Source organism: Gigantopelta aegis, chromosome 2 (genome assembly GCF_016097555.1).
Source record: "Gigantopelta aegis isolate Gae_Host chromosome 2, Gae_host_genome, whole genome shotgun sequence".
In the NCBI taxonomy this organism is placed as follows: domain Eukaryota; kingdom Metazoa; phylum Mollusca; class Gastropoda; order Neomphalida; family Peltospiridae; genus Gigantopelta; species Gigantopelta aegis.
Genome location: NC_054700.1, coordinates 18,586,645 through 18,614,242, shown reverse-complemented (window position 1 = coordinate 18,614,242; position 27,598 = coordinate 18,586,645). Strand labels below are relative to the sequence as shown.

At 37.2% G+C, this 27,598-nt stretch overlaps 1 protein-coding gene across 1 annotated transcript in view; it reads left to right on the top strand.

Moving 5' to 3' along the window:
- Positions 1-27,009, top strand: part of LOC121382379 (beta-mannosidase-like) — a 65,212-nt gene extending 38,203 nt beyond the window's left edge. The window contains 16 exon segments of the mRNA XM_041511970.1: positions 2,259-2,407; positions 4,913-5,112; positions 6,487-6,554; positions 9,252-9,421; positions 10,142-10,316; positions 11,354-11,520; positions 12,543-12,680; positions 14,645-14,724; positions 15,742-15,764; positions 15,767-15,931; positions 17,367-17,546; positions 20,160-20,257; positions 22,248-22,395; positions 23,411-23,739; positions 24,547-24,729; positions 26,687-27,009. Coding sequence (XP_041367904.1) covers positions 2,259-2,407; positions 4,913-5,112; positions 6,487-6,554; positions 9,252-9,421; positions 10,142-10,316; positions 11,354-11,520; positions 12,543-12,680; positions 14,645-14,724; positions 15,742-15,764; positions 15,767-15,931; positions 17,367-17,546; positions 20,160-20,257; positions 22,248-22,395; positions 23,411-23,739; positions 24,547-24,729; positions 26,687-26,929 — 2,516 coding nt within the window. The 3' untranslated portion in view covers positions 26,930-27,009.
- Positions 27,010-27,598: the final 589 nt, after the last annotated feature.

Genomic DNA, 27,598 nt, shown 5'->3' with positions numbered 1-27,598 from the left:
CAGATAGGGCAAAATACACTCATGAATGTTGAAGCTGTATGTACATGCAATAGCACTAGATATGTTAAAATATACTCACTGAAGTGTACTTTCAACTCCATGTACATGCAGTATCATTAGATACATTAAACATGTGCAAACACTGTTCTCTTGGTGTGTGATGGTATGGACATTATCAGATAGGGCAAAATACACTCATGAATGTTGAAGCTGTATGTACATGCAATAGCACTAGATATGTTAAAATATACTCACTGAAGTGTACTTTCAACTCCATGTACATGCAGTATCATTAGATACATTAAACATGTGCAAACACTGTTCTCTTGGTGTGTGATGGTATGGACATTATCAGATAGGGCAAAATACACTCATGAATGTTGAAGCTGTATGTACATGCAATAGCACTAGATATGTTAAAATATACTCACTGAAGTGTACTTTCAACTCCATGTACATGCAGTATCATTAGATACATTAAACATGTGCAAACACTGTTCTCTTGGTTTGTGATGGTATGGACATTATCAGATAGGGCAAAATACACTCATGAATGTTGAAGCTGTATGTACATGCAATAGCACTAGATATGTTAAAATATACTCACTGACGTGTACATTCAACTCCATGTACATGCAGTATCATTAGATACATTAAACATGTGCAAACACTGTTCTCTTGGTGTGTGATGGTATGGACATTATCAGATAGGGCAAAATACACTCATGAATGTTGAAGCTGTATGTACATGCAATAGCACTAGATACGTTAAAATATACTCACTGACGTGTACTTTCAACTCCATGTACATGTACATGCAGTATCATTAGATACATTAAACATGTGCAAACATTGTTCTCTTGGTGTGCGATGGTATGGACATTATAATGGTATGGACATTATAATTCATGATCACAGCTAATTTGTATTATTATATCAATTTCAGACTTGCATGCTACACAGGTTAAAGGGACATTCCTGAGTTTGCTGCATTGTAAGATGTTTCCGACTAATAAAATATTTCTACAATTAAACTTACATGTTAAATATATGTTCTTGTTTAGAGTATCAGTGTCTGTATATTCAGTGTGTTTCTGGTCATCTTAATACTTGTAAGAAGCCCAAACTGGATTTTGGCTTCAAATAATTTCGTACGTACAAAAAATGTATATTTTTGGAAATAAAATGAAATTCAACCTAGTACAAATATTATAACGATTAGAAACACATTTAATATACAGCCACTGATATTTTATGTAGAAAAATATATTTGATATGTAATTACAATCGTTAAAAAAGTCTTTTTTAGTCGATAACATCTTAAAAAGTGTAGCAAACTCAGGAATGTCCCTTTAACATTAACTTTAGGTAATTATGTGATGTGTGATGGAATGGACACTGTAATATTTTGTATTAACTTTATAACGTGAGTGCTTCACAAGTTAAATTAAAACGTGTGAGTTTTTTTTGTATGTGATCTACTATTAACTGTTAATTTGTATCATTTATATTAATTCAATTCAGTGAGTGCTTCACAGATTAAAATTTTATTCTTTGGGTGTGTGATGGTCTGGGCACTGTATTGAATTATTATTAATCCATGCTATTAATATTGACTTTATATATACTCTCCAAAAAACGTAGGGGAACTCTAATAAGAATTTACATTGCCAAATTTGTACGGTATATTAGCTGTGGGGAATGGCTATATGATAATAGTGAATTAATTGGGCAAACATTACAACCAGTAATTCAGTATTACAGTAGGTTTTATGACCACCAAAGATTTTGAAGGACGATTGGGGTCAGAAGTGAAATTTGAAAGTTGACGTTTTTTTATCAGTAAATCGCAAATTCAAGCAATAAAAATAACTAAAAACAAAACAATAACAACTGTATGATCAACAGAATGAAAACGATTTGACAGAAATAATGTTCCACAGTGATTAATGGACCTTCCTGGAAATTGTCAAAATCGAGAATGACACCCCACGCACATGTACGGAGCAACTGCGTGATGCATGTGCAAACTATGGAATGTGTTTCAGTGTGTTGATAAACAGACCTGAACGTTCTTTACTAGGATGTCTGTGGTCAAAACGTATGTTTTAATATTTCAGGTTCCCCTACTTTTTTTGAAGAGTATATAATGACAGCTGCACAAGTTAATATGAATTTAATTCTTTTGGTGTGTCTGGACCTTATATGTTCACAATCAGTGTTAATTCATGTTATTTTTTTATATTAATTCTATCCAGTGACTGCCGCACAGGTTAACATGAAGTCCATCCTGTTGGTGTGTGACGGTTTGGACACTGTATCTAAGATCACTGTTAATGATGAGATTGTGGGGACATCTGACAACATGTTTGTGAAGTACACGTACGACATCAAAAGATTTGCCAGGGTGAGTTTTATGTTAAGTTACCTACATGTACTGCATCTGCTTTGACAATCGATCCCCGTCGGTGGGCCCATTGGGCTATTTCTCGTTCCAGCCAGTGCACCATGACTGGTACATGTTTATCAAAGGCCATGGTACATGTACATGTATGTGTTATCCCGTCTGTGTGATGGTGCATATAAGAGATTCCTTGCTACTAATGGAAAAAATATATATGTCAAAATTACCAAATGTTTGACATCTAATTGCCGATGATTAATACATATATGTGCTCTAGTGGTGTTGTTAAACAAAACAAACTTTAACTACTCTGACATTGTGAAGGGGTGGAATCTAGCTCTGGCGGTGGTTAGATCGAGCACTCACCTGAGGGGACCGGCCTCGGTGTCGTCGTGGTTAGGCCATCGGTCAACAGGCTGGTACATGTAGGTACTGGGTTCAGATCCCAGTCGAGGCATGGGATTTTTAATCCAGATACCGACTTCAAACCCTGAGTGAGTGCTCCGCACGGCTCAATGGGTAGGTGTAAACCACTTGCACAGACCAGTGATACATAACTGGTTCAACAAAGGCCATGGTTTGTGCTATCCTGCCTGTGGGAAGTGCAAATAAAAGATCCCTTGCTGCTAATCGGAAAGAGTAGCCCATGAAGTGGTGACAGCGTTGCCATATAACCATAAATAAAATGTGTTGATTGTGTCGTTAAATAAAACATTTCCTTCTTTCACCTGAGGGCTTGGGTCGAAAGATTGAATCCCCTCTGTGGACCTATTCCCTGACAGGTTTTTCCCATCCCAACCTGTTCCCTACAACTGGTATATCAAAGGCTGTGGTTTGTGCTGTCTTGTCTATGAGAAAGTGTACACAAAAGATTCTTTTCTAATGGGAAAAATATAGCAGGTTTCCTCTCCAAGAAGACTATATGTCGGAACTACCAACTGTTTGACATACAACAGGTGATGATTTATATATCAGTGTGCTCTAGTGGTGTTGTTAAGCAAAAAACCAAACTTGATTTTGCTTATTAGTGGTTGATGTCAGTAAGTGAAACAGGAATTTGAATTGACCCAATGGGTCAGGTATGCAGAGTTAAACCAGTTTACAAAGATAAGTCATTTGTCATTTTAGAAAAAAAGGTACATGCATGTATATATACAGGTACATGGTTTAGGGCCATTCTTAGCTGGGGCAGACAGGGAATAGTCTCCCCATTGGGAAATATGAAAAACGTGCCTTGTTTGTCTAATATATTAGAGAAGAAATAGTACTGTGTCTTGGTCCTTTGTTAACTGCCTACCTCTAGTTATACATGTGTATGTGTAGGTGACGGGACGTAGTCCAGTGGTAAAGCACTTGCCTGATGCACGGTCACTTTAGGATTGATCCCTGTTGGTGGACCCATTGGATTATTTCTCATTCCAGCCAGTGCACCTTGACTGGTATATCAAAGACCATGGTATGTGCTGTCCTGTCTCTGGGACAGTGCATATAAAAGATCCCTTGCTACTAATGAAAAACTGTAGCAGGTTTCTTCTCTAAGACTATGTATCAAAATTACCAAATGTTTGACAACCAAAAGCCGATGATTAATAAATCAATATACTCTAGTGTTGCCCCCCTACCCCCACCCCGTTTATTTTTCCCTTGGTGTTTTTCCAAGAGTTTTGTCTGTATTATAGTTAGTATTATAAATACAAATTTAAATATTTCTATAGCTTTATACATGTAGAGGGCAGGACGTAGCCCAGTGGTACAGCGTCGGTCTAGGATCGATCCCCGTCGGTGGGCCCATTGGGCTATTTCTCGTTCTAACCAGTGCACTACGACTGGTATATCAAAGGCCGTGGTATTTACTATCCTGTCTGTGGGATGGTGCATATAAAAGATCCCTTGCTGCTATCGAAAAGAGTAGCCCATGAAGTGGTGACAGTTGGTTTCCTCTCTCATTATCTGTGTGGTCTTTAACCATATGTTTGACGCCATATAACTGTAAATAAAATGTGTTGAGTGCGTCATTAAATAAAACGTTTCTTTCTTTTATACATGTATGTTAAGAACATACTGGAACACAACCAACAAGGTTTTTTAAATAGTTTATCTTTTTATTTGTTTCATGGTATATGTACGTGTACAGCAAAACCTCTCAAAACCGGACCCTCTTTAAAGTGGAATTCCAGGTATTTTTCATAGTTTCATAAAATCAGTGTAGAACTTAACCTGTCTAAACCAGGCTTAAGTTCAGTCTATTCGCAACTATTTGATTGGTTCCCGACGTGGCCATTTGGTTTAACGTGAAGCACATAAACCAGTCTAGCGGACGTTAGAGACAAGCGGTTGACTGAACTTACTCCCAGAAACCTCTTAAAACCAGACATTTCACTTTGTCCTGAGGGTATCCAGTTTAAAGGGATTTCACTGTTGTTTGTCAATATCAGTTTACGTTGTCTTGGTATACTTAGGATATATAATATTTTTATAGCATTACGACAAATGTGTTTTCCTCTGCAGATTGGACTTAATTCAGTCACTGTACAATTCCGGTCACCAGTGGACTATGCTCAGGCAAGAGCGGACAACTCCTCCTACGTGATCCCCCCAGAGTGTCCCCAGGCCGTTCAACACGGCGAGTGTCACGTGAACATGATCCGTAAAGAACAGTGCTCTTTCAGCTGGGACTGGGGGCCGTCGTTTCCAACACAGGGCATCTGGTTGGTAGTCTTGAATTTCTTACATCACCTCCAACACAGAACGAGTGTACATTTGTTTTAGTGGGGATACCGGCCTCGGTGGTGTCCTGGTTAAGCCATCGGACGTCAGGCTGGTAGGTACAGGGTTCGCAACCTGGTACCAGCTCCTACCCAGACCCAATGGACAGGTGTAAGACCACTACACCCTCTTGTCTCTCACTATAACCAGGGGGCGAGACGTAGCCAAGTGGTACAGCGCTCGCTCGATGTGCGGTAGGTGTGGGATCGATCCCCATTGGTGGGCCCATTGGGCTATTTCTCGTTCCAGCCAGTGCACCACAACTGGTATATCAAAGGCCGTGGTATATACTACCCTGTTTGTGGGATGTTGCATATAAAAGATCCACTGCTGCTAATTGAAAAGAGTAGCCCATGAATTGGTGACAGTGGGTTTCCTCTCTCAATATCTGTGTGGTCCTTAACCATATGTCTGACGCCATATAACCGTAAATAAAATGTATTGTGTGTGTTGTTAAATAAAACATTTCTTTCTTTCTTTCTTTCTCACTATAACCACTGACCAACTAACAACTAACCCACTGTCCTGGACAGACAGCGCAAATAGCTGATCGAGGTGTGTGCCCAGAACAGCATGCCTGAACCTTAATTGGATATAAGCACGGAAATAAGTTGAAGGAACGAAGTGGGGATGTCTATAACCACTTCAAAAACGTTTCTCTCATCAACCACTAAAATATATGTTATGATAGCTGAAAGTACTTTTTTATGGCAATCATAACAAATAAGTATACATCAATTGTTTTCAAGCTTATCATATCAAAAACATGTGACACCAGGATATTATTTGCATAATTAACTTGAAAATATTAAAATTGTAATGTGTTTCTCTGAAACAATTGTTACATAAAAATAGAGAGTACCCAGAAAATTCTACATCAAGTGTTTTGGCTGAATTTATAATGGTTTTCGTCATCTCTTTCCCACGTACTTTGGCTTCCTGTTATCTTGCAAAGTGGTGGAGTCATACCTTGTATAAATATCCTTTTGACTCTGTCTTATAAAGAGATATGACTTTTCATACCGGTCTCGGTGGTGTCGTGGTTAAGCCATCAGACTACAGGCTGGTAGGTACAGGGTCCACAGCCTGGTACCAGCTCCAACCCAGAGCGAGTTCTTAAGGGCTCAATGGGTAGGTGTAAGGCTACTACACCCTCTTCTCTCTCACTAACCAACTAACAACTAACCCACTGTCCTGGACAGACAGCCCAGATAGCTGAGGTGTGTGCCTTGGACAGTGTGCTTGAACCTTAACTGGATATAAGCACGAAAATAATTTGAAATCAAATGACTTTTCATCTTTTTTTGATTTCACAGGAAGAATATCTATATCCAGGGTTTTAACTCTGCTGTTATCAAAGATATTTCTGCTACAGTCCATAAAGGTAAGAACAAAATGAAAACTAGTTTTAAAAGCTCTGTTTAAGTCAGCAGAAAGGACAGTAAACTTTGTTTATAAAATATATATATTTTGAAGTCAAGCCTCAGTTCAAACTCAAAACTCTTTTTCTTTTTAATACATCATGACTCAAAATGGCATTGCACACAATATGATATCAACTTTGAGTTTAGCATTAGAATGAATGTACCGGTATATGTTACAACCTTGATTTTAAAAGTTGTTTAATTGTAAAGCATACATTACTTCAAGAAATGCATATATCTGAATATATTTCTATTAATTATTTTGAGACTTAAAATAACAGGTAGCATTTTTGTTAGAAATAATTTTTGCAATGTGTATATATGCATGGGGGACCGCTCTATAGTCCAAAGGTTCAATGGTCCGAATGTTCAATAGTCTGAAGGTTCAATAGTCTGAAGGTTCAATAGTCTGAAGGTTCATTAACATAGGCTCATGTTTTACTACGTCTAATATGTGCATGGTATAAATAGGGTGTAATATGTTAACATGTATTTCACCCTTTATACTTTTGATAATGGAAATGACATTTTGTTCACTGCATGCTAAAACACCACACATGTATACTAGTATATAGCTTTGGAACATGAAATATATTTTGATTTTTCTTCAGTAGTCTCTCAAGTCTTGGTATTGTTTCTTTTAGACATCCATATATTTATTACAACACACAATACTGAAAACAAAAATGGACACGTGTTAACCCATGGGCTACCCTTATTAGTTTTTGCAATAAAGACATTTATAAAATGGTAGTACATGGAATTATTTGAATATATTATTTTGTGGGAAGCAGCAACTTTTGGAGGTTTCAGTGGCGGTAGCACCACGCAAAGGAAATCCACCATAAATTTGAAGGGAAAAGTGGCGCATAATACAATAATGGGTGCTTACGTTGGAAGACTATTGGACAGGAGTTACCTATTCTGTTCGAGGATATGTTTGAAGCTTGTGGTAAAGTCTTTTTGGGCTAAAAAACATTATTCACTGTTGAACAGTGTGGATTGTGCCAGTCGTTTTGTGTTTTAGTCCTTGTTAAAGCTTCTATATCCGGTTACCATGTTATAACATCGATTACGAAATCAAAATGCAGGCATAACTGCATTTTGACGTCTTGTGAATTGAGTAGGAAGTTGTTGACGATATCCGTTGATAGCAATGATGGACGAGTGTAATAAAGGTGCAGTTGTGTTTTTATTTTGCATTAGTATTCGATATTATAACATGGAAACCGGATTTAGGAGCTTTAACTGTTGGATTTCAATAAAGTAATTTTAATTAAAAACTGACATTTCTTTTTTGTCAACTCATGTATTATATTACTGGCCTATCCAGGTGTGACCTGTATTATACTTCTGGCCTATCTAGGTGTGGCTTATGTTTTCAAATATCCACTCTTAAAAGGGGAATTATTTTTGTTATATTATTTATATAATTATAATATTAATAGCATCACCAATACTTTAAATCGTGACCACTGTAGACTGTTCTTGTATAAACAAAGAAAACCACATGAATGATCGTTACATACCGTTTAGCTTCCCAGTTGCTTCAAACCGTACCTAAGGAGCAAACATTGGCCTTGCCTGGGGAGGGGAAGGTGGATTATGCTCTCCCCAAGCAAACATCATTTTTTCCCCCAACTACATTGTTTATGTTTGTCTGTCACCCGATTAACATGGGGCCAGGTCGTAACTCAGTAATACAGTGCTCGTCTGATGCACGATCGATCCCCGTTGGTGGGCCATTTTTCATTCCAACCAGTGTTCCACAACTGCTGTAACAAAGGCCATGGTATGTGCTATCCTGTCTGTTGGATGGTGCAGTAGCCCATGAAGTGGCGGCAGCGGGTTTCCTGTCTCAATATCTGTGTGATCCTTAACCATACAACATGTATGTCCGATGCCATATAGCCATAAATAAAATGTTTTCTTCCTTCCTTCCTTTCTTCCTTCCTTCCTTCCTTCCTTCCTTCCTTCCTTTCTTCCTTCCTTCACTATTGACACTCACAAAAACAATGTGGTTGACCCTCCATGACATTGTGGTCCCTCACCAATATAAAATCCTGGCTATGCGAATGCTAGACAAATACAATTGTAAACGAAATGCAAGATAAATGGCATCCAACTGACATGAGAGCTGGAGACACGAGTGTAGAATTCTTTTTCTGACATATCTTTTTCTTTAAAATATAGGTTTAAGACAAATTAAAACATATTCTGAACTAAGTTTATATACGGCACTCGCATTTACGTAATATACACTGTTGACCTATACATCATCTAACAATAGAAATTGACGTGTGTAACCTTAATCTCAATGGATGGTTTGGATTTATATGCAAGAAGCCAATCAGATGCCTTTAAATTGATATCCAACATGTATCATATCGTCGTGTTGTAAGATACATGTATATCTTACACTGTTGCCTTAAGCATTTTACACAGAGGTACGCTTAGTGATTACTGTAAATAGTTCACATTTGACACTAGTCTTTTGCCATTCTTCGTGATTATAGTTAGGTCTATAAACCTTCGGACTATGGAACCTTCGGACTATTTAACCTTTGGACTACTGAACCTTCGGACCATTGAACCTTCGGACTATAGAGCTGTAATCATATGCATGTATAGATTTATTATTATTATTATTATTAAAGCTGGCTACACATGGAGTGTGAATGTCACTGCATATTTTGACGTGATTTCACAAGGACAGGTCCTTGGTAATTTGCTTGTCAAGTTGATGGGGACGAGTGTCAGCAAATCTCAGCAAGTCACCTTAACAAAAGGTGTCACGGTTTTCAGCTTTGTTCTACAGATTCCATCGGTATGTTGGTGATAAATAGTCTTACATGATATACAGGTACATCCATAACTTTACACGGCAGGTTTTTCTATAAGTATCTGTTTAGTTTACTGGCCAAATAATTCAAAAGGGTTTGTCATGGTTTTATGTTGTAGATTATGTTATGGATATAATGTAGTAGTTACACAATAAAATTAAAATATTTTTGAAATATTTAATTATTGGTGTTTTTATATTAGTACTTCATAAAAATATGAAATCTTTTAACTTTATTTTTGGATATTTGTTAAAATAATTACTTATTTCAGACCAGTTTAAGTCTTTTCATTTTACAATTCTGTGAAAACGATTTGTCAAAACTGTTCTTTTATAATTCTGCATAGCTAGAGTATTGATATATTTATAGACCTTTTGTCATTTGAGAAAAAAATATTGAAAATATTCTTGTTTTTTTTTAATGCAATTTAGCATAGCAGTTACAGAGCCTCAAAATTGAAACCATCTATTGGTTAGTCTAATAGCATAATATAATTTATCCCCTCCTGATGTGCCAAATTACATCTGCAAATGATCAAGTAAAAAGTCCAGTTTTAAGTGTATTGGCCAGTTTAGAATGGTTACATTCTGTGCTGATATTTACAATGGGACTGAAAAACATCTGATTTGGATGGAATTCCAGTTTACAGAGGGTCTGATTTTGAAGTGTTTCACTGTATATTGTATTATTTTTTTTCTCATTAGAATGTCGTCATAAATGAATGGTGGCCAAACGGCTATGGAAATCAGACACTGTACAATCTGGCAGTCAATTTTACCAGCAGCAGTGATACAGAAGAGTCACATCGATCAGTCAGAATTGGTTTCAGAACAGTGGAGCTTGTACAGCAGCCTGTGTCCTCCAAGAATTCAAGTAACGGTGATGATCAGCTTCATGATTGTAATAATGATGATGATGATAATGATGATGATGATAATGATGATGATGATGATGATGATGGTGGTGATGATGATGGTGGTGATGATAATGATGATGATGGTGGTGATGATGATAATGATGGTGGTGATGATGATAATGATGGTGATGATGATAATGATGGTGATGATGATGATAATAATGATGGTGGTGATGATGATGGTTATGCTGATGATGGTGATGATGATGATAATGATGATGATGGTGATAATGGTGGTGATGATGATGATGATGATGATGATGGTTATGATGATGACAAAACATTTCATCTACATTTATTTTTTGTCAGATGAAACTGAAGTTACTTTTAAAAAACAATGTTCATAAAGGCTGTGAAGAACTATTAAGTAAAGAAGATGATAATAATGGTGGGGGTGGTAATGATAATCATAAAGTAGTGAAGATAGTGGTGGTGGTGTTGATGATGTTTTATTCCGTTCTTGTATCAGAGTACGGGTTGTTCAATACACAGAATAAATCAGCTTATGGAATAATGACTACCCCGAATGATCAGTAGTAAAATATCATTTATGTACCTATAGACATTTTTAAATACAGGATAGCATACACCATTAATGTGTCCAGAGTTGTTGCATGGGGTGCATTCGTACTTCCTTCTCCATGGAAAAAAACTCCTCCATATTATGGGTTCACTTAAAAAATAAAAACACAGAACATACAATAAAATATTAATGATTTTACTTTGGAATCAGCAGTGATAAATAGACACTTTAAAACCCAGTAGATAGTGGCATTGAAGCAAATGCCAATTTTTTTTATCTTCATTGCCTCAGAAAATCACGGGTAATGTTAGGGTTGCACATTAAATGTGTTCAACAAGTTTATTAAACATTATTTAAGAACAGTTACTCTTTATGGTTTTCCTGTATTATAAGAATGAAATAATTTAGCATATACAAGGTGAAATATGAAGATTTTAATCACAGATATGTTACTTCTTTTTCATTTTGTTTTATCAGGTTTGACATTTTACTACAAAATAAATGGAGTGCCTGTGTTTTTCAAGGGAAGTAACTGGATTCCTGCTGACAGTTTCCAGGAAACCATTACCAAAGAGAGGCTACGCCGTCTGCTTACCTCAGCAGCAGAAGTCCACATTAATTCCATGAGAGTCTGGGGTGGAGGGGTCAGTGCTGATAGCTTACATATAAATTAAATTTAGTTATATTAGGTATTTAGCACAGAGTGCTTGTCTAAGGTGTGTGGCCATAGGATTGAATCACTTTGGCACATCCATTGATTTTTTCCCCATCTAAACAAATGCCCCACAACTGGTATATCACAGGCCATTGTGTCCTGTTTGTCATAAATTCCATATAAAAGATCCTTTGCTACTAGTACGTAACTATTAATGAAACATGTAGCAGGTTTCCTCTGATGACTACTTGTCAGCATCACCAAAGTTAAAAAAGTTTGTTTTGTTTAACGACACCACCTGAGCACATTGATTTATTTATCATCAGCTATTGCATGTCAGACATTTGGTAATTCTATCATACAGTCTTAGAATGGAAATCTGCAACATGTTTCCATTAGTAGCAAGGGATCAATTATATGCACCATCCCACAGACAGGATAGCACATACCAGGGCCTTTGATATAAGAGTGCTTTACCACTGAGCTACATCCCTGCCCCCAGAATTACCAAATGTGTGACATCCAATAGCCAGAATTTAAACAAAACAAACAAAAACCAAATGTGTGACATCCAATAGCAGATGATTGATTAATCAATGAGCTCTAGTGGTGTCGTTAAACAAAACAAACAAATAAACTGAAGACTAGTCAGAATGACCAAATGTGTGACATCCAATAGCAGATGATTGATTAATCAGTGTGCTCTAGTGGTGTCGTTAAACAAAACAAACAAATAAACTAGTCAGAATGACCAAATGTGTGACATCCAATAGCAGATGATTGATTAATCAATTTGCTCTAGTATTTTAAACTTTATGTAAAGGCAGACTGCTTTTGTATGTCTGTTAACTGACAACTGTCATCCAATTTGATATAATCCCTAACAGATTATGAAGCAAGTTGAGCAACCAATAGTTTTTTAATTAATTATGGTGGACATTTAATTTTGTACAGTTTATTTTGTTATTAGATCTTGTTCATCCTTTGTTTTTTTGTTTTTTCCAAAATCAGGTGTATGAGTCTGAAGATTTTTATGACTTAACAGATGAACTTGGCATCATGATCTGGCAAGACTTGATGTTTAGTGTTGCCTTGTATCCTGTTGATGAACCTTTTCTGAAAACGGTGAAACAGGAAGTGAAATACCAGGTAATAATAGCTATATTACACTGCATGATAAACTTGTGTTAATAGCTATAATTTTCTTTCTAGAAGTAGTACTAAGGACAAAAAACATACAATACTCAACTTGTTGTAAACCTCTCTTTTTAACTTTTTACACAGGTACAAATATGGGGATTTTGCATGACTTAGGAATGCTCATATTGTTTTCCATTCTGTTACCGTGACAACTGTGCGTGTATAGATTAATAATTATTATTTAACATGTATGTAGTGTGAAATGTTAAAAGAATGCTTCTGTTGTGTTTCTGACTCATAATAATTAAATTCCCATTACATTCATTGCAAGTCAATGTCATCCCATTGGTCCGGTGGTATCAATACAAGTAGGCCCTATGTCTGTTCATTTTTTGAATGTAAAACATAAAATTGTCAGGGAAGATCATATCTGATACATCACTTTATATTGGTACTTATTGAGTGTTATTCAAACTAAAATATGAACTTTTAGTGTTATTATTAGTAAGTATGATTGAAATGTACAGTAGAATCTCATTGACTCGACCTTGGAAGGGTCGACCACACCGCAACGCTCGAACCAAAAACGAAGTCCCGAGTTTATTGTTCGGTAAGCCCTTTATATATTAACTGATAATGGGTTGAACACATCCAGGGTCGACTATAAGCCTTTGCTCGAACTAAATTATCGATCCTGTCTGTGTTAATAGCTATATTTCCCTCGAACTGGTGATCCATCAAATATCATATGGAAAACCACCGAAAAGGACCAACAGTTGCCACACTTGCGCAGTTGGTTATTACAACCTTCAGATTCGGAGAATCGCAACAATAGCCATGCAGTCCTTTCTTTGCCATACCTGTAATGTTGTGTGTTAAGCGGTTATCAGTAATGATCTTTCAAGTACAGCTAGTGGTACAGTACCTGTTCAATGAACCGTGATACCAATCAAACAATTAGTGCACAAAATGGCCTCGGCATGAAGCGTTACTCTGAACACATCTACAAGACGAGTTTTCAATGAAACAATGGGCGAGTTACTCAGCTGTCATCACTTCAGCAGCCACACATTTAATTCATGCCGACAAGGGCTTCTGCATCACACAATCGGAGTAATTTGTAATAAATCATTTCACTCTGATATTTTGCTATATAACACATTGATGAAATTTTTAAGTTTGCAGTTACCAGAATAATATGTATCTAATTCAACTTTCTAACTGATGTTACGGAAATAGCCGATGTTAACTGAACGGTTGGGTCGAACTACCCGATGGGTCAAACACTTTCTCGAGCACCGACAGGGTTCGAGCCAACGGGATTCAACTGTATTTATATAAGTGTGTAGAAGAAATAACAGACAATCGTTAATTGATTGATTAAAGATGCTCGTTTCTTGATTTGTCCATTCCAATCTTGTGTAATACACTGTTCTAGACAGACCTAGGTTTTGTACTTTTATTTTAGTTTTTTTTCTATTGGCTAGTTTGGAGGGAAGTGCTTACCTAGTTGATGCATTAGTGTTTTCCCTAGCTTGTTTTAGCATGGTGCAGCACCATGCTTCAATAGTCTAGCACCATCTTGCCTTAATCAGCACCATGCTGCCCTGAGATTAAACAGCCTTTTTCAATAATTAATTCTAAAATTGCCTTTATAAAATACCCAAAAAGGTATTATTAATTAATAAAATGTGGCTTTTATATCTTTTGCCATTCATTTATTAAAGCAAGCACATAAATTACATTAATGTTTATTTCAATTAATTTTTGTGTATTTTTAATGAAAAACAAGTGCCCCGAAAATGGTGAAAATGCCCCAAAAGTGTTGTGTCTACCATGCCTTGCCTAATTTCTAGGGAAATCACTAAGCATGTACATATATTGCAGGTATATGGACTTGTTGAATACAAAAAAAGAAGAATGTGTTCTCATGATACACACTAAAAATGCTCAAACTGTGTTCTGTACTTCAGATTCGCCACTTAAAACATCGCCCTTCTATCATAGTTTGGGCTGGAAGCAATGAGAATGAAAAAGCTCTTCGGGACAATTGGTAACTTTATTTAGATATAAAATATAATATTAAAGTTACAATGTTAATGGTATTCAGTATTTAGCATTTTAACCAGTTGCAGCTACATGTAGGTGACAAAGGCATCAAGTGACACAATTAGTTAGGTTCATTTTTTTTATTAGGTTAATGCTAAAATTAGTTACATCAATTGGAGATGAATTTCATTAAATATTTACATGTAATGATCCTGTAGTATTAGGCCTAAATGTGAGAAAAAGCATACCCGTGAAATATAGAAAACATCCTAATATATTTTCATATCATGAACTGTACAAATATTTATGTTTTAAAGAAACTGTCTTAATATGAACTATATATGTGAGTGAGAGAGTATGTCCTCTATGTTAAATTTCTGCGTGTATGCAGCTTTAATTTGTATATATCATGTGTGTGTATTTCATTCCTGTCTACTCTGTAATCAAACAGTTTATGAGAATAAAGTCAAAGTCTTTATTATTGTCATTGAAAGAAAGAAATGTTTTATTTAACGATGCACTCAACACATTTTATTTATGGTTATATGGCGTCAGACATATGGTTAAGGACCACACAGATATTGAGAAAGGAAACCCACCATCGCCACTTCATGGGCTACTCTTTTCGATTAGCAGCAAGGGATCTTTTATATGCACCATCCCACAGACAGGATAGTACATACCACGGCCTTTGATATACCAGTCGTGGTGCACTGGCTGGAATGAGAAATAGCCCAATGGGCCCACCAACAGGGATCGATCACAGACCGACCTCTCATCGAGCGAGCATTTTACCACTGGGCTACATCCCACCCCTTATTGTCATTGTGACACTCGATTACAATGACACTAGCTGTACACTGACACTGTTCAGTTAAGTGTGTTCGTACTGTACTCAGGTTTCACTGTAACATCAAGTACACTAGTTGTGACAGTAAGTACATTAATCTTTTAACAGCACATGTTTACCCCCACCTTCTTCAAATAGCATTCCTACAGGCCTGCTATTATACTTTTACAGGTTTAATACTAAAGTAAACTACACCGATACTACGACGACTACATCAAACTGTACATTGACACTGTCAGACCGATTGTCCTCAGTGAAGACTCCACAAGAGAATTCCTTTCATCAAGTCCCAGTGATGGTGTGGAGACTCAGAGACAAGGATGGGTGGCCAAGGATCCTGGTGATGAGCATTATGGAGATAGTAAGTCATAAGACCCTATGGTACAATTATGTTATATATAATACAGGGTGTATAATTTCTCTCAAGTCCCAGTGATGGTGTGAAGACTCGGAGACAAGGATGGGTGGCCAAGGATCCTGGTGATAAGTATTACAGAGATAGTAAGTCACGTGTAGTATATTACTTTATAGTATATACTAGGTACATAAAATATAAGTTATAGGGATGGGTGGCCAAGAACCCTGGTGACGAGCTATATGAAGACAGTAAGTCATGTGTAGACTATTATACTTTACATATAGGGTGTATAATTTCTGTCATCAAGTATCAGTGATGGCATAGAGACTCAGAGACAAGGATGGGTGGCCAAGAACCCTGGTGACGAGCTATATGGAGATAGTAAGTCACATGTAGAATATTACTTTATAGTGTACATAACATATAAGTTATATATAGGGTGTGTAATTTCTCTCATCAAGTCCCAGCGATGGTGTGAAGACTCAGAGACAAGGATGGGTGGCCAAGGATCCTGGTGATGAGTATTATAGAGACAGTAAGTCGTGTGTAGAATATTATATATTATATACAGGGTGTATAATTCGTCTCACTAAGCAATGGTGTGGATACTCAGAGACAAGGATGGGTGGCCAAGAATCCTGGTGATGAACACTATGGAGACAGTAAGTCATGTGTAGACTATTATACATTATATACAGGGTGTATAATTCGTCTCACCAAGCAATGGTGTGGAGACTCGGAGACAAGGATGGGTGGCCAAGAATCCTGGTGATGAGTATTATACAGACAGTAAGTCATGTGTAGAATATTATACATTATATACAGGGTGTATAATTCGTCTCACCAAGCAATGGTGTGGAGACTCGGAGACAAGGATGGGTGGCCAAGGACCCTGGTGATGAGCACTATGGAGACAGTAAGTCACGTGTACATGTAGAATGGTATTTCATACAGTGTATTATGAACATAATATTATGGTGAGATTAAGTACAGGATTTATTATTTCTGTCATCAGTCCCAGTGATGGTGTGGAAACAGACAAGGATGGATAGCCAAGCATCCTGATAATGAGTATTATGGAGAGAGTTAGTTGTGTATATACTAAATAGCATATCATTGCATTGCATTGCATTGCATTGCATTGCATTGTATTATATTATGGCAAGATTAAGTTATGAATATGGTGTATAATTTCTGTCATCCAATCTTTGTCCATGATGGCGTGGAGACTCAGAGATAAGGATGGGTGACAAACAAGAAACCACTATGGCGATCGTAAGTCATGTAAAGGATATGAAAGTCCCATAGACATGCCCTTCCTTGACCTTCCCATTTCTTGCATTATTTTTACTCACCTTGAGATTCATCTTGTCCGAAATATGTCAAAATTACCATGTATTGATTTCTGTTTACGCGATTCTGGTATTGTTTTCTATAGTTCACTACTACAACTACCTGGGCGACCTCTACAAGGACAGCACATTCCGTATTCCACGGTTTGCGTCTGAGTTTGGTGTCCAGGCGTGGTGTGATGCAGAAACTCTGGAAGATGTTTTTCAAGAGTCCGACTTCGACTACTGGGGACAAATGGCGGAACACCGACAACACCACGCATTTGGTAAGACAGTTTGAGGGCAGAACATAGCCCAGTGGTTAAACATTCCCCTGATGCGCGGTTTGTCTACAATCAATCCCTGTCAGTGAGCCCACTGAGCTATTTCTCACTAGAGCTAATGCACTATGACTAGTATATCAAAGGCTGTGATATGTGCTATCCTGTCTGTGGGATGGTGCATATCAAAGAACCCTTACTACTAATGGAAAACTGTAGTGGGTTTCCTCTCTAAGACTATATGTCAAAATTACCAAATGTTTCACTTCAAATAGCTGATTAATAAATTAATGTGCTCTAGTGGTGTTGTTAAACAAAATAAACTTTATCAAAGGCTGTGGTATGTGCTTTCCTGTCTTTGGAATGGTGGATATAAAAGATCCCTTGCTACTGAGGAAACATGTAGTGCGATAATTAATAAATAAGTGTGCTCTAGTGGTGTCGTCGAACAAAACAAACTTTAACTTTGGTAAGACAGTACAGTTCTATAACCAGTTTAAGAAATATCAGGGAATATTTTGAAAACATATTTTAAAAGAGTACAGTACTGTAATATATGGTCTTCTGCAGCTAAATTAAAAGAGCTAGAAATGCTTTCTCATATTTTAGGGGTAGGTAGAAGGCCCATGCAGAATACATTTATTTTCTGTTGCATTTTGATCAGTGAATAGAGATTTAAAATAAACATTCAATGTATTCAGTGGGTCATAAGATCTCTACTACATGTATATGTTATATAAAAAGTAGCAGTATAGAAACTATCATCATTTAGAAACTACAAGTGGAAGTAGGATAATAATTATTAGGTTCCACCTAGCATATTGGGAATTGCATAGCCAACCAGACAAGTTATGTGTCTCCCAATTTTAAATAAAGCTATTTTGATTTTATTTCAAAATCTTTTGTTTGAGAACATTACAAGAACGATGTCCATTGATGTGCCCTATACATTTGTACATGTAGATTACTCTCACTTCACCTAATGATTTAATGTTTAATGACAACCCAGCATAAACAATTCATGGTATGTGCTTTCCTGAATGAATGAATGAATGAATGAATGCTTAACAACACCCCAGCACAAAAAATACATCGGCTATTGGGTGTCGAACTATGGTAATGCAAACAAATAAAGTGATGATCAACATCAATATATAAAAATTCAAGATTTAAATAAAAACAGTGTGAAGAACTGTGAAAAAATACAAATATCACAGATACATACTGACTTTTACTCAAAATTTCAATTTTATCTCGAAGAAAACAAGGGGATTTGTGCTGTATTGCCCATTCTTATGACCATGGTGAGGTTACAGCACATGCAGGGGTATGTGTGTTCAAAAGTGCATATAAACGACCCTTACCTGAATGAATGAATGAATGAATGAATGTTTAAGGACACCCCAGCACTAAAAATATATCGGCTATTTGGTGTCAAACTATGGTAAATCCAAACATGAAGTGAGACCCTTACCTAGGTGGAAGCCGGTTTCTTTTGATATTCTTTAGAATACATTTTTTAAATACTGTTATCATAATCCCATTATCACTGATTAAACAAGTGGGTTGAAATAAACCAAACATTCTTTTCCTTTCCTTTTCGTTCATATCAAAACCTGCAATGTGTCTATATTCTATACTCAGAGGCAAACGTTATGGTGACATGGATTGTTTGGAGTAATAAATTTGTGAATGGATTTATGGATGTAAACCAGATAAAATGTGCAAGAAACAGCTCAAAGAAATGCAACCAAGCAGCTGTTGTAGCGATTGCATGCTTTGTGCAAGAAACATGGAATATTCAGGAGAAATGCAGTCCAGTGTTCACCATAATAGGCCAGACATTCAGTCGCAAATCAATGCCACTCTGTCAGAAGTCAGAAAAACCATTAGCAATTCCATCATGCCACGGCTCAGTGAAAATGACAGATGGCGAGTCCTAGGGATGCTTGAATCTGGGACCTCGCAGCGTGACATCGCACGTCAATTCAACATCCACAGAAACACCATATGGCACTTGTGGCAATGATATCAACAAAACAACCAGGTCAGGGACCGTCCCGTAGCAGCCGACCATCCATGACAACCCCTCGCCAAGACACATGAATCTGAACCATGCATCTGCAAAACAGGTTCCAGCCAGCAACTCTCAGAGCCTGTGCTATCCCTTTCTCCAGTGTTTAGTGGCCTCAATGAGACGATGGTGCCAGGCCTGTATCAATACTCAAGGTGGACACACTCGCTACTGACTGTGTGAACTTCAATCTGGATCCCCTCTAGTGATGTGGCTCATTTGCACATGGCAGGTGCACCCTTTTCATGGACTATTGCTCGTGTTCATACCTTCGGACATTTTTCTTTCCATGTTATAACGTTTCATACATGGCAGTAAAAACTTATCATCAATTATCTTTGTCTTTTGTATGTCACAATAACTTTTGCCTTTTAGTATATAATAAACAGTCTCAAAATGAGGTAGAGGTAAATATTCACATGTAGGTCATTAAATGTCATGAAAATGTGTCTTTTTCACTCTTTTCTTGTCAGAAGCATGCCAATATCAGCTGTGAACTTAATGTGGACATAAAACATACAGTTAATTAATTATGTATTGACCAGGCCAAGTGGAGATGTTGTCTGAGGTCATACAGCACATGCAGCTACCTGACACACCCGATACTAAACAGAAGTTCAAGGATCTCATTTACCTGACACAGGTGAGATAATACCTTGCACAGGTGAGATAATACCTGACACAGGTGAGATAATACCTGACACAGGTGAGATAATACCTGACACAGGTGAGACAATACCTTACATAGGTTAGACAATACCTGACACAAGTGAGACAATATCTTTCACAGTTGAGATAATACCTTACCTTACAGAGGTGAGACAATACCGTACACAGGTGAGACCATACCTTACACAGGTGAAACAATACCTGACACAGGTGAGACAATACCTTACATAGGTGAGACAATGTCGTACACAGGTGAGACAATACCTTACATAGGTGAGATAATACCTGACACAGGTGAGACAATACCTTACATAGGTGAGATAATACCTTACACAGGTGAGACAATACCTTACACAGGTGAGATAATACCTTACATAGGTGAGATAATACCTGACACAGGTGAGACAATACCTGACACAGGTGAGACAATACCTGACACAGGTGAGACAATACCTTACAATGGTGAGACAATACCTTACAATGGTGAGACAATACCTTACATAGGTGAGACAATACCTGACACAGATGAGACAATACCTGACACAGATGAGACAATACCTGATGCAGGTGAGATGATATATTCTGAACCAAAGTAAAAATGTCACATTATATAAAAACAAAACAGAAAGAATTAATATGAAAATATTTTGATTTACATGTAATAACATCGGTGGCGTTGTGGTTAGGCCATTGGTCTACAGGCTGGTAGGTACTGGGTTCAGATCCCAGTCGAGGCATGGTATTTTTAATCCAGATACCGACTCCAAACCCTGAGTGAGTGCTCCGCAAGGCTCAGTGGGTAGGTGTAAACCACTTGCACTGACCAGTGATTCATAACTGGTTCAACAAAGGCCATGGTTTGTGCTATCCTGCCTGTGGGAAGCACAAATAAAAGATCTCTTGCTGCTAATCGGAAAGAGTAGCCCATGTAGTGGCGACAGCGGGTTTCCTCTTCAAATCTGTGTGGTCCTTAACCATATGTCTGACGCCATATCACCGTAAATAAAATGTGTTGAGTGTGTCATTAAATAAAACATTTCTTTTTTGTACCATGTTTTGAACAAAATCACTGACATTCAATACAGAGTGTACTAACAACGTGGAAACACACACAAAAAGATTATTTTAGACATACAGTTGCAATTCCATGACCTTTTTAATGTTCAAGAAAGAAAGAAATGTTAAAAAAACATGATACATGTAGTGATATGACCCATGGAAAAAGCAAGACCATTTTTGACTAAACCACTATGAACATTCAACACACTGGTACATTCTAATTGGTGAGGGGTTTATGTTTTAATTTACACACAAGCATTCAAGTTGATGATAATCATAGATCTGGTTATGAGCATTATCTACAGTTACTTGTATTTATTCTGCCCATTCATTATTCATTCTGTTGTCCTCCACATAGATCTGGTTATATGTGCATTATCTACAGTTACTTGTATGTATTCTGGCCATTCATTATTAATTCTATTGTCCTCCGCATAGATCTGGTTATGTGCATTACCTACAGTTACTTGTATGTATTCTGGCCATTCATTATTAATTCTATTGTCCTCTGCATAAATCTGGTTATCCATTTCACTTGCAGCTTCCTACAACTAATTCACTCCAAAAACAGTTCCAATAATATAGTCTGTTTGAAAATATCTGCAAACCACAAGAGCAGAACAATTATACGCATTTATAATATTTATTAAAAAACACACCATAACAAGCCACAGAACAGTATGAGATTTTTTTAATATTTGATTTCAGAGGCAGATCTAGGGCCCCCCCCCCCCCCCTGTAAATTTTGCTATAGTTATAATTTTATTATATATTAATGTTCTTTTTATTTTTACGATCCACCTCCAAACCTCCCCAAAAGTTCCCTTATCATTCCACCTCATGTCATTGGGGATGGATTTTCTGGATCCGCCACTGGATGTCATCTAGTTTCCAAAACATTTTAGATCAACCAAGCAGAGTCGATTAGAGCAGAAGCAGAACATTATCGCCGCTGGCAAACTGACTTGACATCTGATGGTCGAGGATTAACAATGGGCGCCCTCTACTGGCAGTTAAATGACATCTGGCAAGCTCCAACATGGGCTTCCATTGGTAAAGGTTTTTTTTAATTTATCATCCATTAAAGGTTTTTGTAGGAGATATCGCTGGCACTGTAATTTGTGATATCTCCTGCGATATTCTCCAAGGAGATATCACTTCTTTTGTTACGTAACTGTGTACGTTTCAGCACTAAACCTATCATTAGTGATGTCACATCACTGTCGTTCTGCTAGTAAACGAGTTTACCACTGCCAGATATAGTGACATTCAACCCACATTACTGACATTGTTTACAATTGTCATAAATGAAAAGGATGATAATGCATGATAAAAAGCAAGCCTCGGATTTCATACTTTTATCAACTCATGCTGATAAATTATGATATCACAAGACACTTAGGGAGTACCCTGTATATCCCATTCAAAGTTCTAACGGTGGTCTTGCTTCAGAGCATTTCTTCTCCCTAGATCACAGCCAGTACACCACGACTGGTATATCAAAGGCTGTGGTATGTACTACCCTGTCTGTGGGATGGTGCATATAAAAAATCCCTTGCTGCTAATCGAAAAGAGTAGCCCATGAAGTGGGGACAGCAGGTTTCCTCTCTCAATGTCAGTGTGGTCTTTAACCATATGTCTGACGTCATATAACCGTCAATACAATGTGTTGAGTGCGTCGTTAAATAAAACATTTCTTTCTTTCTTTCTCCCTAGGTCACATGATCTCAGCTAGAAATACGGTAGATCTAACTAATTGTTTCAATTAAAGGTTTTTAAATTTTTTTTTTTTTTTTATCATAATTTGAATTTTGTTGTTTGAAGGTGGACAGTTTTGAGACAAAGTTATAGTTATTTTTTAATATAAATTTAAATTGTACGATTTAAAAGTTTATTATGGTCATAAACTACCTTGACTGTATGGTTTTTTTTATCATGTTACAACAATATTATCAAAAAAGACAGATTAATTTTTAAAAACATGATTTAGTTGATAATATATAAACAGTCACAGTCAGGGAATGATTGCTTTGATTTGTTGGACCTTCTCATTTTGTATATTTTACAGATTACCATGGAAAGTGGAAAATGTTACATTATTACGTGAGGAAATTCTTTTCTCCGACACTGATTTCACCGTACATTGCCAGTGGTAACCTGAGTGTGTCTGTGGTGGTTGATGAAGTCCCGGTTCTCGAGGTTCGAGACTCGGCGACAGGCAATCTACGATTTCAACCCGACTCGTCGTTTATTCAGATTCTACACAGTGAATTCCCGCGATCAGAGGCAGTCCATCTGATGTCCAAACTTGCTGTGGCTACCGCTGGTCAGTTGGTCATTCAGATGTATTCCTGGGACAGTTTTACGTCTTTGAAAACGTGGAAAATTCCTTATAAGGTAAACAGTTCAATTTGGTGCATATGCACATGTTTTGGTCATTTTAAAACTAAACTAAATAGATTATATCAAGCAAGTCTAAGAGAATTTAGTGATTAACATCAAAAGGAATGCGTATGTATCAAATATTAGTGTCAAAATGTATAATACTTGGCACAGGTCTTGAATATGAAACAGGAAACTTGCAGTTTTCAATAACAAATATCAAGGATTTTGCCATGGATGGTGAAATGACAATACTATGGACCTTCTTGTTGTAGTGAAGTATATAGCATATTTAACATAACAAGTCACTTTATAGACATACCTGTTAATTGAATTTTTATACTAGGCAGTAAGTTGTAAGATATTATTTACAATGAAAAAGTTTGTAAAAACCATTCTTTCATATGTCTTCAATACACAAATGCATGCTTTATGTTGTATTTCTGTTTCATGGAAATCTATGCACAATTTCACATTTCATCATCTTTGTTTTTTTGACAGTATTTTAAAATATTTATAACGATCAATACATGTAGGGCTCACACTAGAACAAATATTGTTTTAGCCAATTTACAGATATTTAGAGTATTTTCTTTAAAAAATGAATGTAAAATTGGTTAATTTAAAGAAATGTTATTAGCCAAAGACTAAATGTTCTTACCATTTTCCATAAAAGTTAGCAGTTGGCTAATTTGGCAATGGACAGTGAGAGCCTTGCCAATATAAAAGTCATATTCAGTTGATCCTTGTGGTGACCTCTGTAGACAGTCTTGACTGTAGTCAGTTTTATGTTTTAATTATGAACACGATTACGGATTTCAGCTCTACAGATCTGCTGAGATTGTGTTCACGAAAAGCATGGCGGACATGATGAAGGAGGCCGGCTGTATCCACGAACAGAAATGCTTCTTCTATCTGTACAAGGAACATGACAGCCAATCGCCGACCTGGTTACCAATGTCATATATGAAAGATGTTCAAGGATTGGCCAAAGCACAGATATCAGTAGGTTTAACTTTTTAAATCAGGTTAGGGTACATTTAGTAGTTATCTTTTAAAAAAACCCACCTCACAACACAAATGTTGATTTTGGTTCTTGATGTCAGGGATTGACTAAAAGCAGATATTGGTAGGTTTAACTTCTTGAATTGGTTTCGTAGTCAACTTTCAGAAAGCTCACAAAACAAATTGACTCTTAAAAGATATTCAGGGATGGGCTAAAGCACAGATATTGGCAGGTTTAGCTTTTTAAAAGATTCGGTCAGTGTTTAAATTTGGCAGGTACTAGGCTCACAATTGGAGTATTGGCTCATATTTACACCAATCCCCTCAGTATAGAGCCATTATCTGATGGTTTTTGTTTTCCATCCCAACCTGTGCCACATGATTGGTATATCAAAGGCTATGGTATGTGCTGCCCTGTCTGGTAAAATGAATATAAAAGATCCTTAGCCACTAATGAAAAATGCAATGAGTTTCCTCTGAATACTACATGTTTGGGTATGGTGCCATACCCATTTTACCCTCTGGCAGAAACTCTGCCTAGTTTGATCGGTTATTTGAACAAGGACATCAGGGCTGTAGGTAATAAGGATGGGGTGGGGTCAAGGAGGCAGTTGCACCTTGAACAATTTGAAAAGTGCCCCTTTTGTCTACTTGGTGAAGACCTATAATTGTTTACTTACTTAAAAGTATTTGACATGTCTATATCCAATTATGATCAAGCACGCTGTTCTGGGGACAGCCTGGATGGCCTCTCCAGGACATAAATGGGTTAGACAAAAGTGTTATGGCTTTATTTGGGTAATTAGTTAGAATGGACTGAAACTGAACGAAGACCGAGGTGAGGAAACCATACTGACATGATTAAATTGCGACATTCAACCAACTTACACTATGTATAGTCCTCGAAATAAGCTGTTGTCAGCGTAATCTATAAACGATAAAATTGGTGGGTGTAATTTTTAATGAAAATATATTTAGATCAACCAAGCAGAGTCAGTTAGAGCAGAAGCAGAACATTATCCCCGCTGGCAAACTGACTTGATGTCTGATGGACGTTCTAAAGTTTTAAATAATTTGGACGATGATTTTGACGGTCCCTTAACATAAAAAAAATTCCAGACATGCAGACTAATTTTAATGCCACAGCCCAAACAGAAATAATAAAATGTCCATACTCATTTAATTTCAACTTATTTTCGTGCTTATATCTAATTAAGGGTCAAGCACGCTGTCCTGGGCACACACCTCAGCTATGTGGGTTGTCTGTCCTGGACAGTGGGTTAGTTGTGAGTTGGTTAGTAAGTGGTTAGTGAATGTCCATAATTGTGCCTTGATTCTATCAACCCACTTATTTTAGACTAGGTGTGAAATTAATAAATAGAAAGAAAGAAAGAAAGAATGGTCCACAAAGATGAACTAAAGCAGACTGTCTTTATTTGAAAGAAAGAAAGAAAGAAATGTTTTATTTAATGACGCACTCAACAAATTTTATTTACGGTTATATGGCATCAGACATATGGTTAAGGACCACACAGTTTGAGAGAAAATCCGCTATCGCCACTACATGGGCTACTCTTTCCGATTAGCAGCAAGGGATCTTTTATTTCCGCTTCCCACAGGCAGGATAGCACAAACCATGGCCTTTGTTGAACCAGTTATGGATCACTGGTCGGTGCAAGTAGTTTACACCTACCCATTGAGCCTTGCGGAGCACTCACTCAGGGTTTGGAGTCGGTATCTGGATTAAAAATCCCATGCCTCGACTGGGATCCGAACCCAGTACCTACCAGCCTGTAGACCGATGGCCTAACCATGACGCCACTGAGGCCGGTCATGTTTATTTGAAGTAGTTTTCTCCAAAGACGTTACAACAGCTTCATAATTGGTCAATATTAATAAAAACATACATCTAATATTAAGTCCATGATTATGAAGCATTCCATCTTACCAATTTCAGATTACCCAAGTTTCACAGAAGTCGCCTACTGAGTTTGAAATCACGCTATTGTCCAATCGAATTGCTCCTTACGTCTGGCTGGATGCCTACAAAGTGAAAGGCCGATTCTCCGACAATGGGTTTCTGATGATGAAAGCACGGACGTCTGTTAAATACACGTCATGGGAACCAGTGGATCTGATCACATTCAAACAGTCTTTGAAAGTTAAATCTTTATTGGATATGTACCACCACATCAATTAAGTGTTCTATAAATTAGGCATCAAAATGACGACAGCGGAAGAATTTATGTATAATAATGTATAAACAATTTGAGTAAACACGTTTTTGTTGTCTTTACTTTGATTGAAGTTATGTGTGCTTTAATAAAATTAAGTGCTTGACATTAATCATATCTTGTTAGGTCATCCTAGATGAAGGCTCGTTTGACCTATTGTGTACCATTTCATCCATCGTTGTCCATCATTTAACCGGCCTCAGTGGCATCGTGGTTAGGCCATCAGTCTACAGGCTGATAGGTACTGGGTTTGGATCCCAGTCGAGGCATGAGATTTTTAATCCAGATACCGACTCCAAACCCTGAGTGAGTGCTCCGCGTGGCTCAATGGGTAGTGTAAACCACTTGCACTGACCAGTGATCCATAACTGGTTCAACAAAGGCCATGGTTTGTGCTATCTTGCCTGTGGGAAGCGCAAATAAAAGACACCTTGCTGCCTGTTGTAAAAGAGTAGCCTATGTGGCGACAGCGGGTTTCCTCTTAAAAACAGTGTCAGAATGCCATATGTTTGACATTCAATAGCCTAAGATAAGAAAAAAAAATCAATGTGCTCTAGTGGCGTCGTTAAATAAAACAAACTTTACTTTTGTCCATCATTTGTGTGTAACCTTTTCACATTTTTGACTTCTTCTCT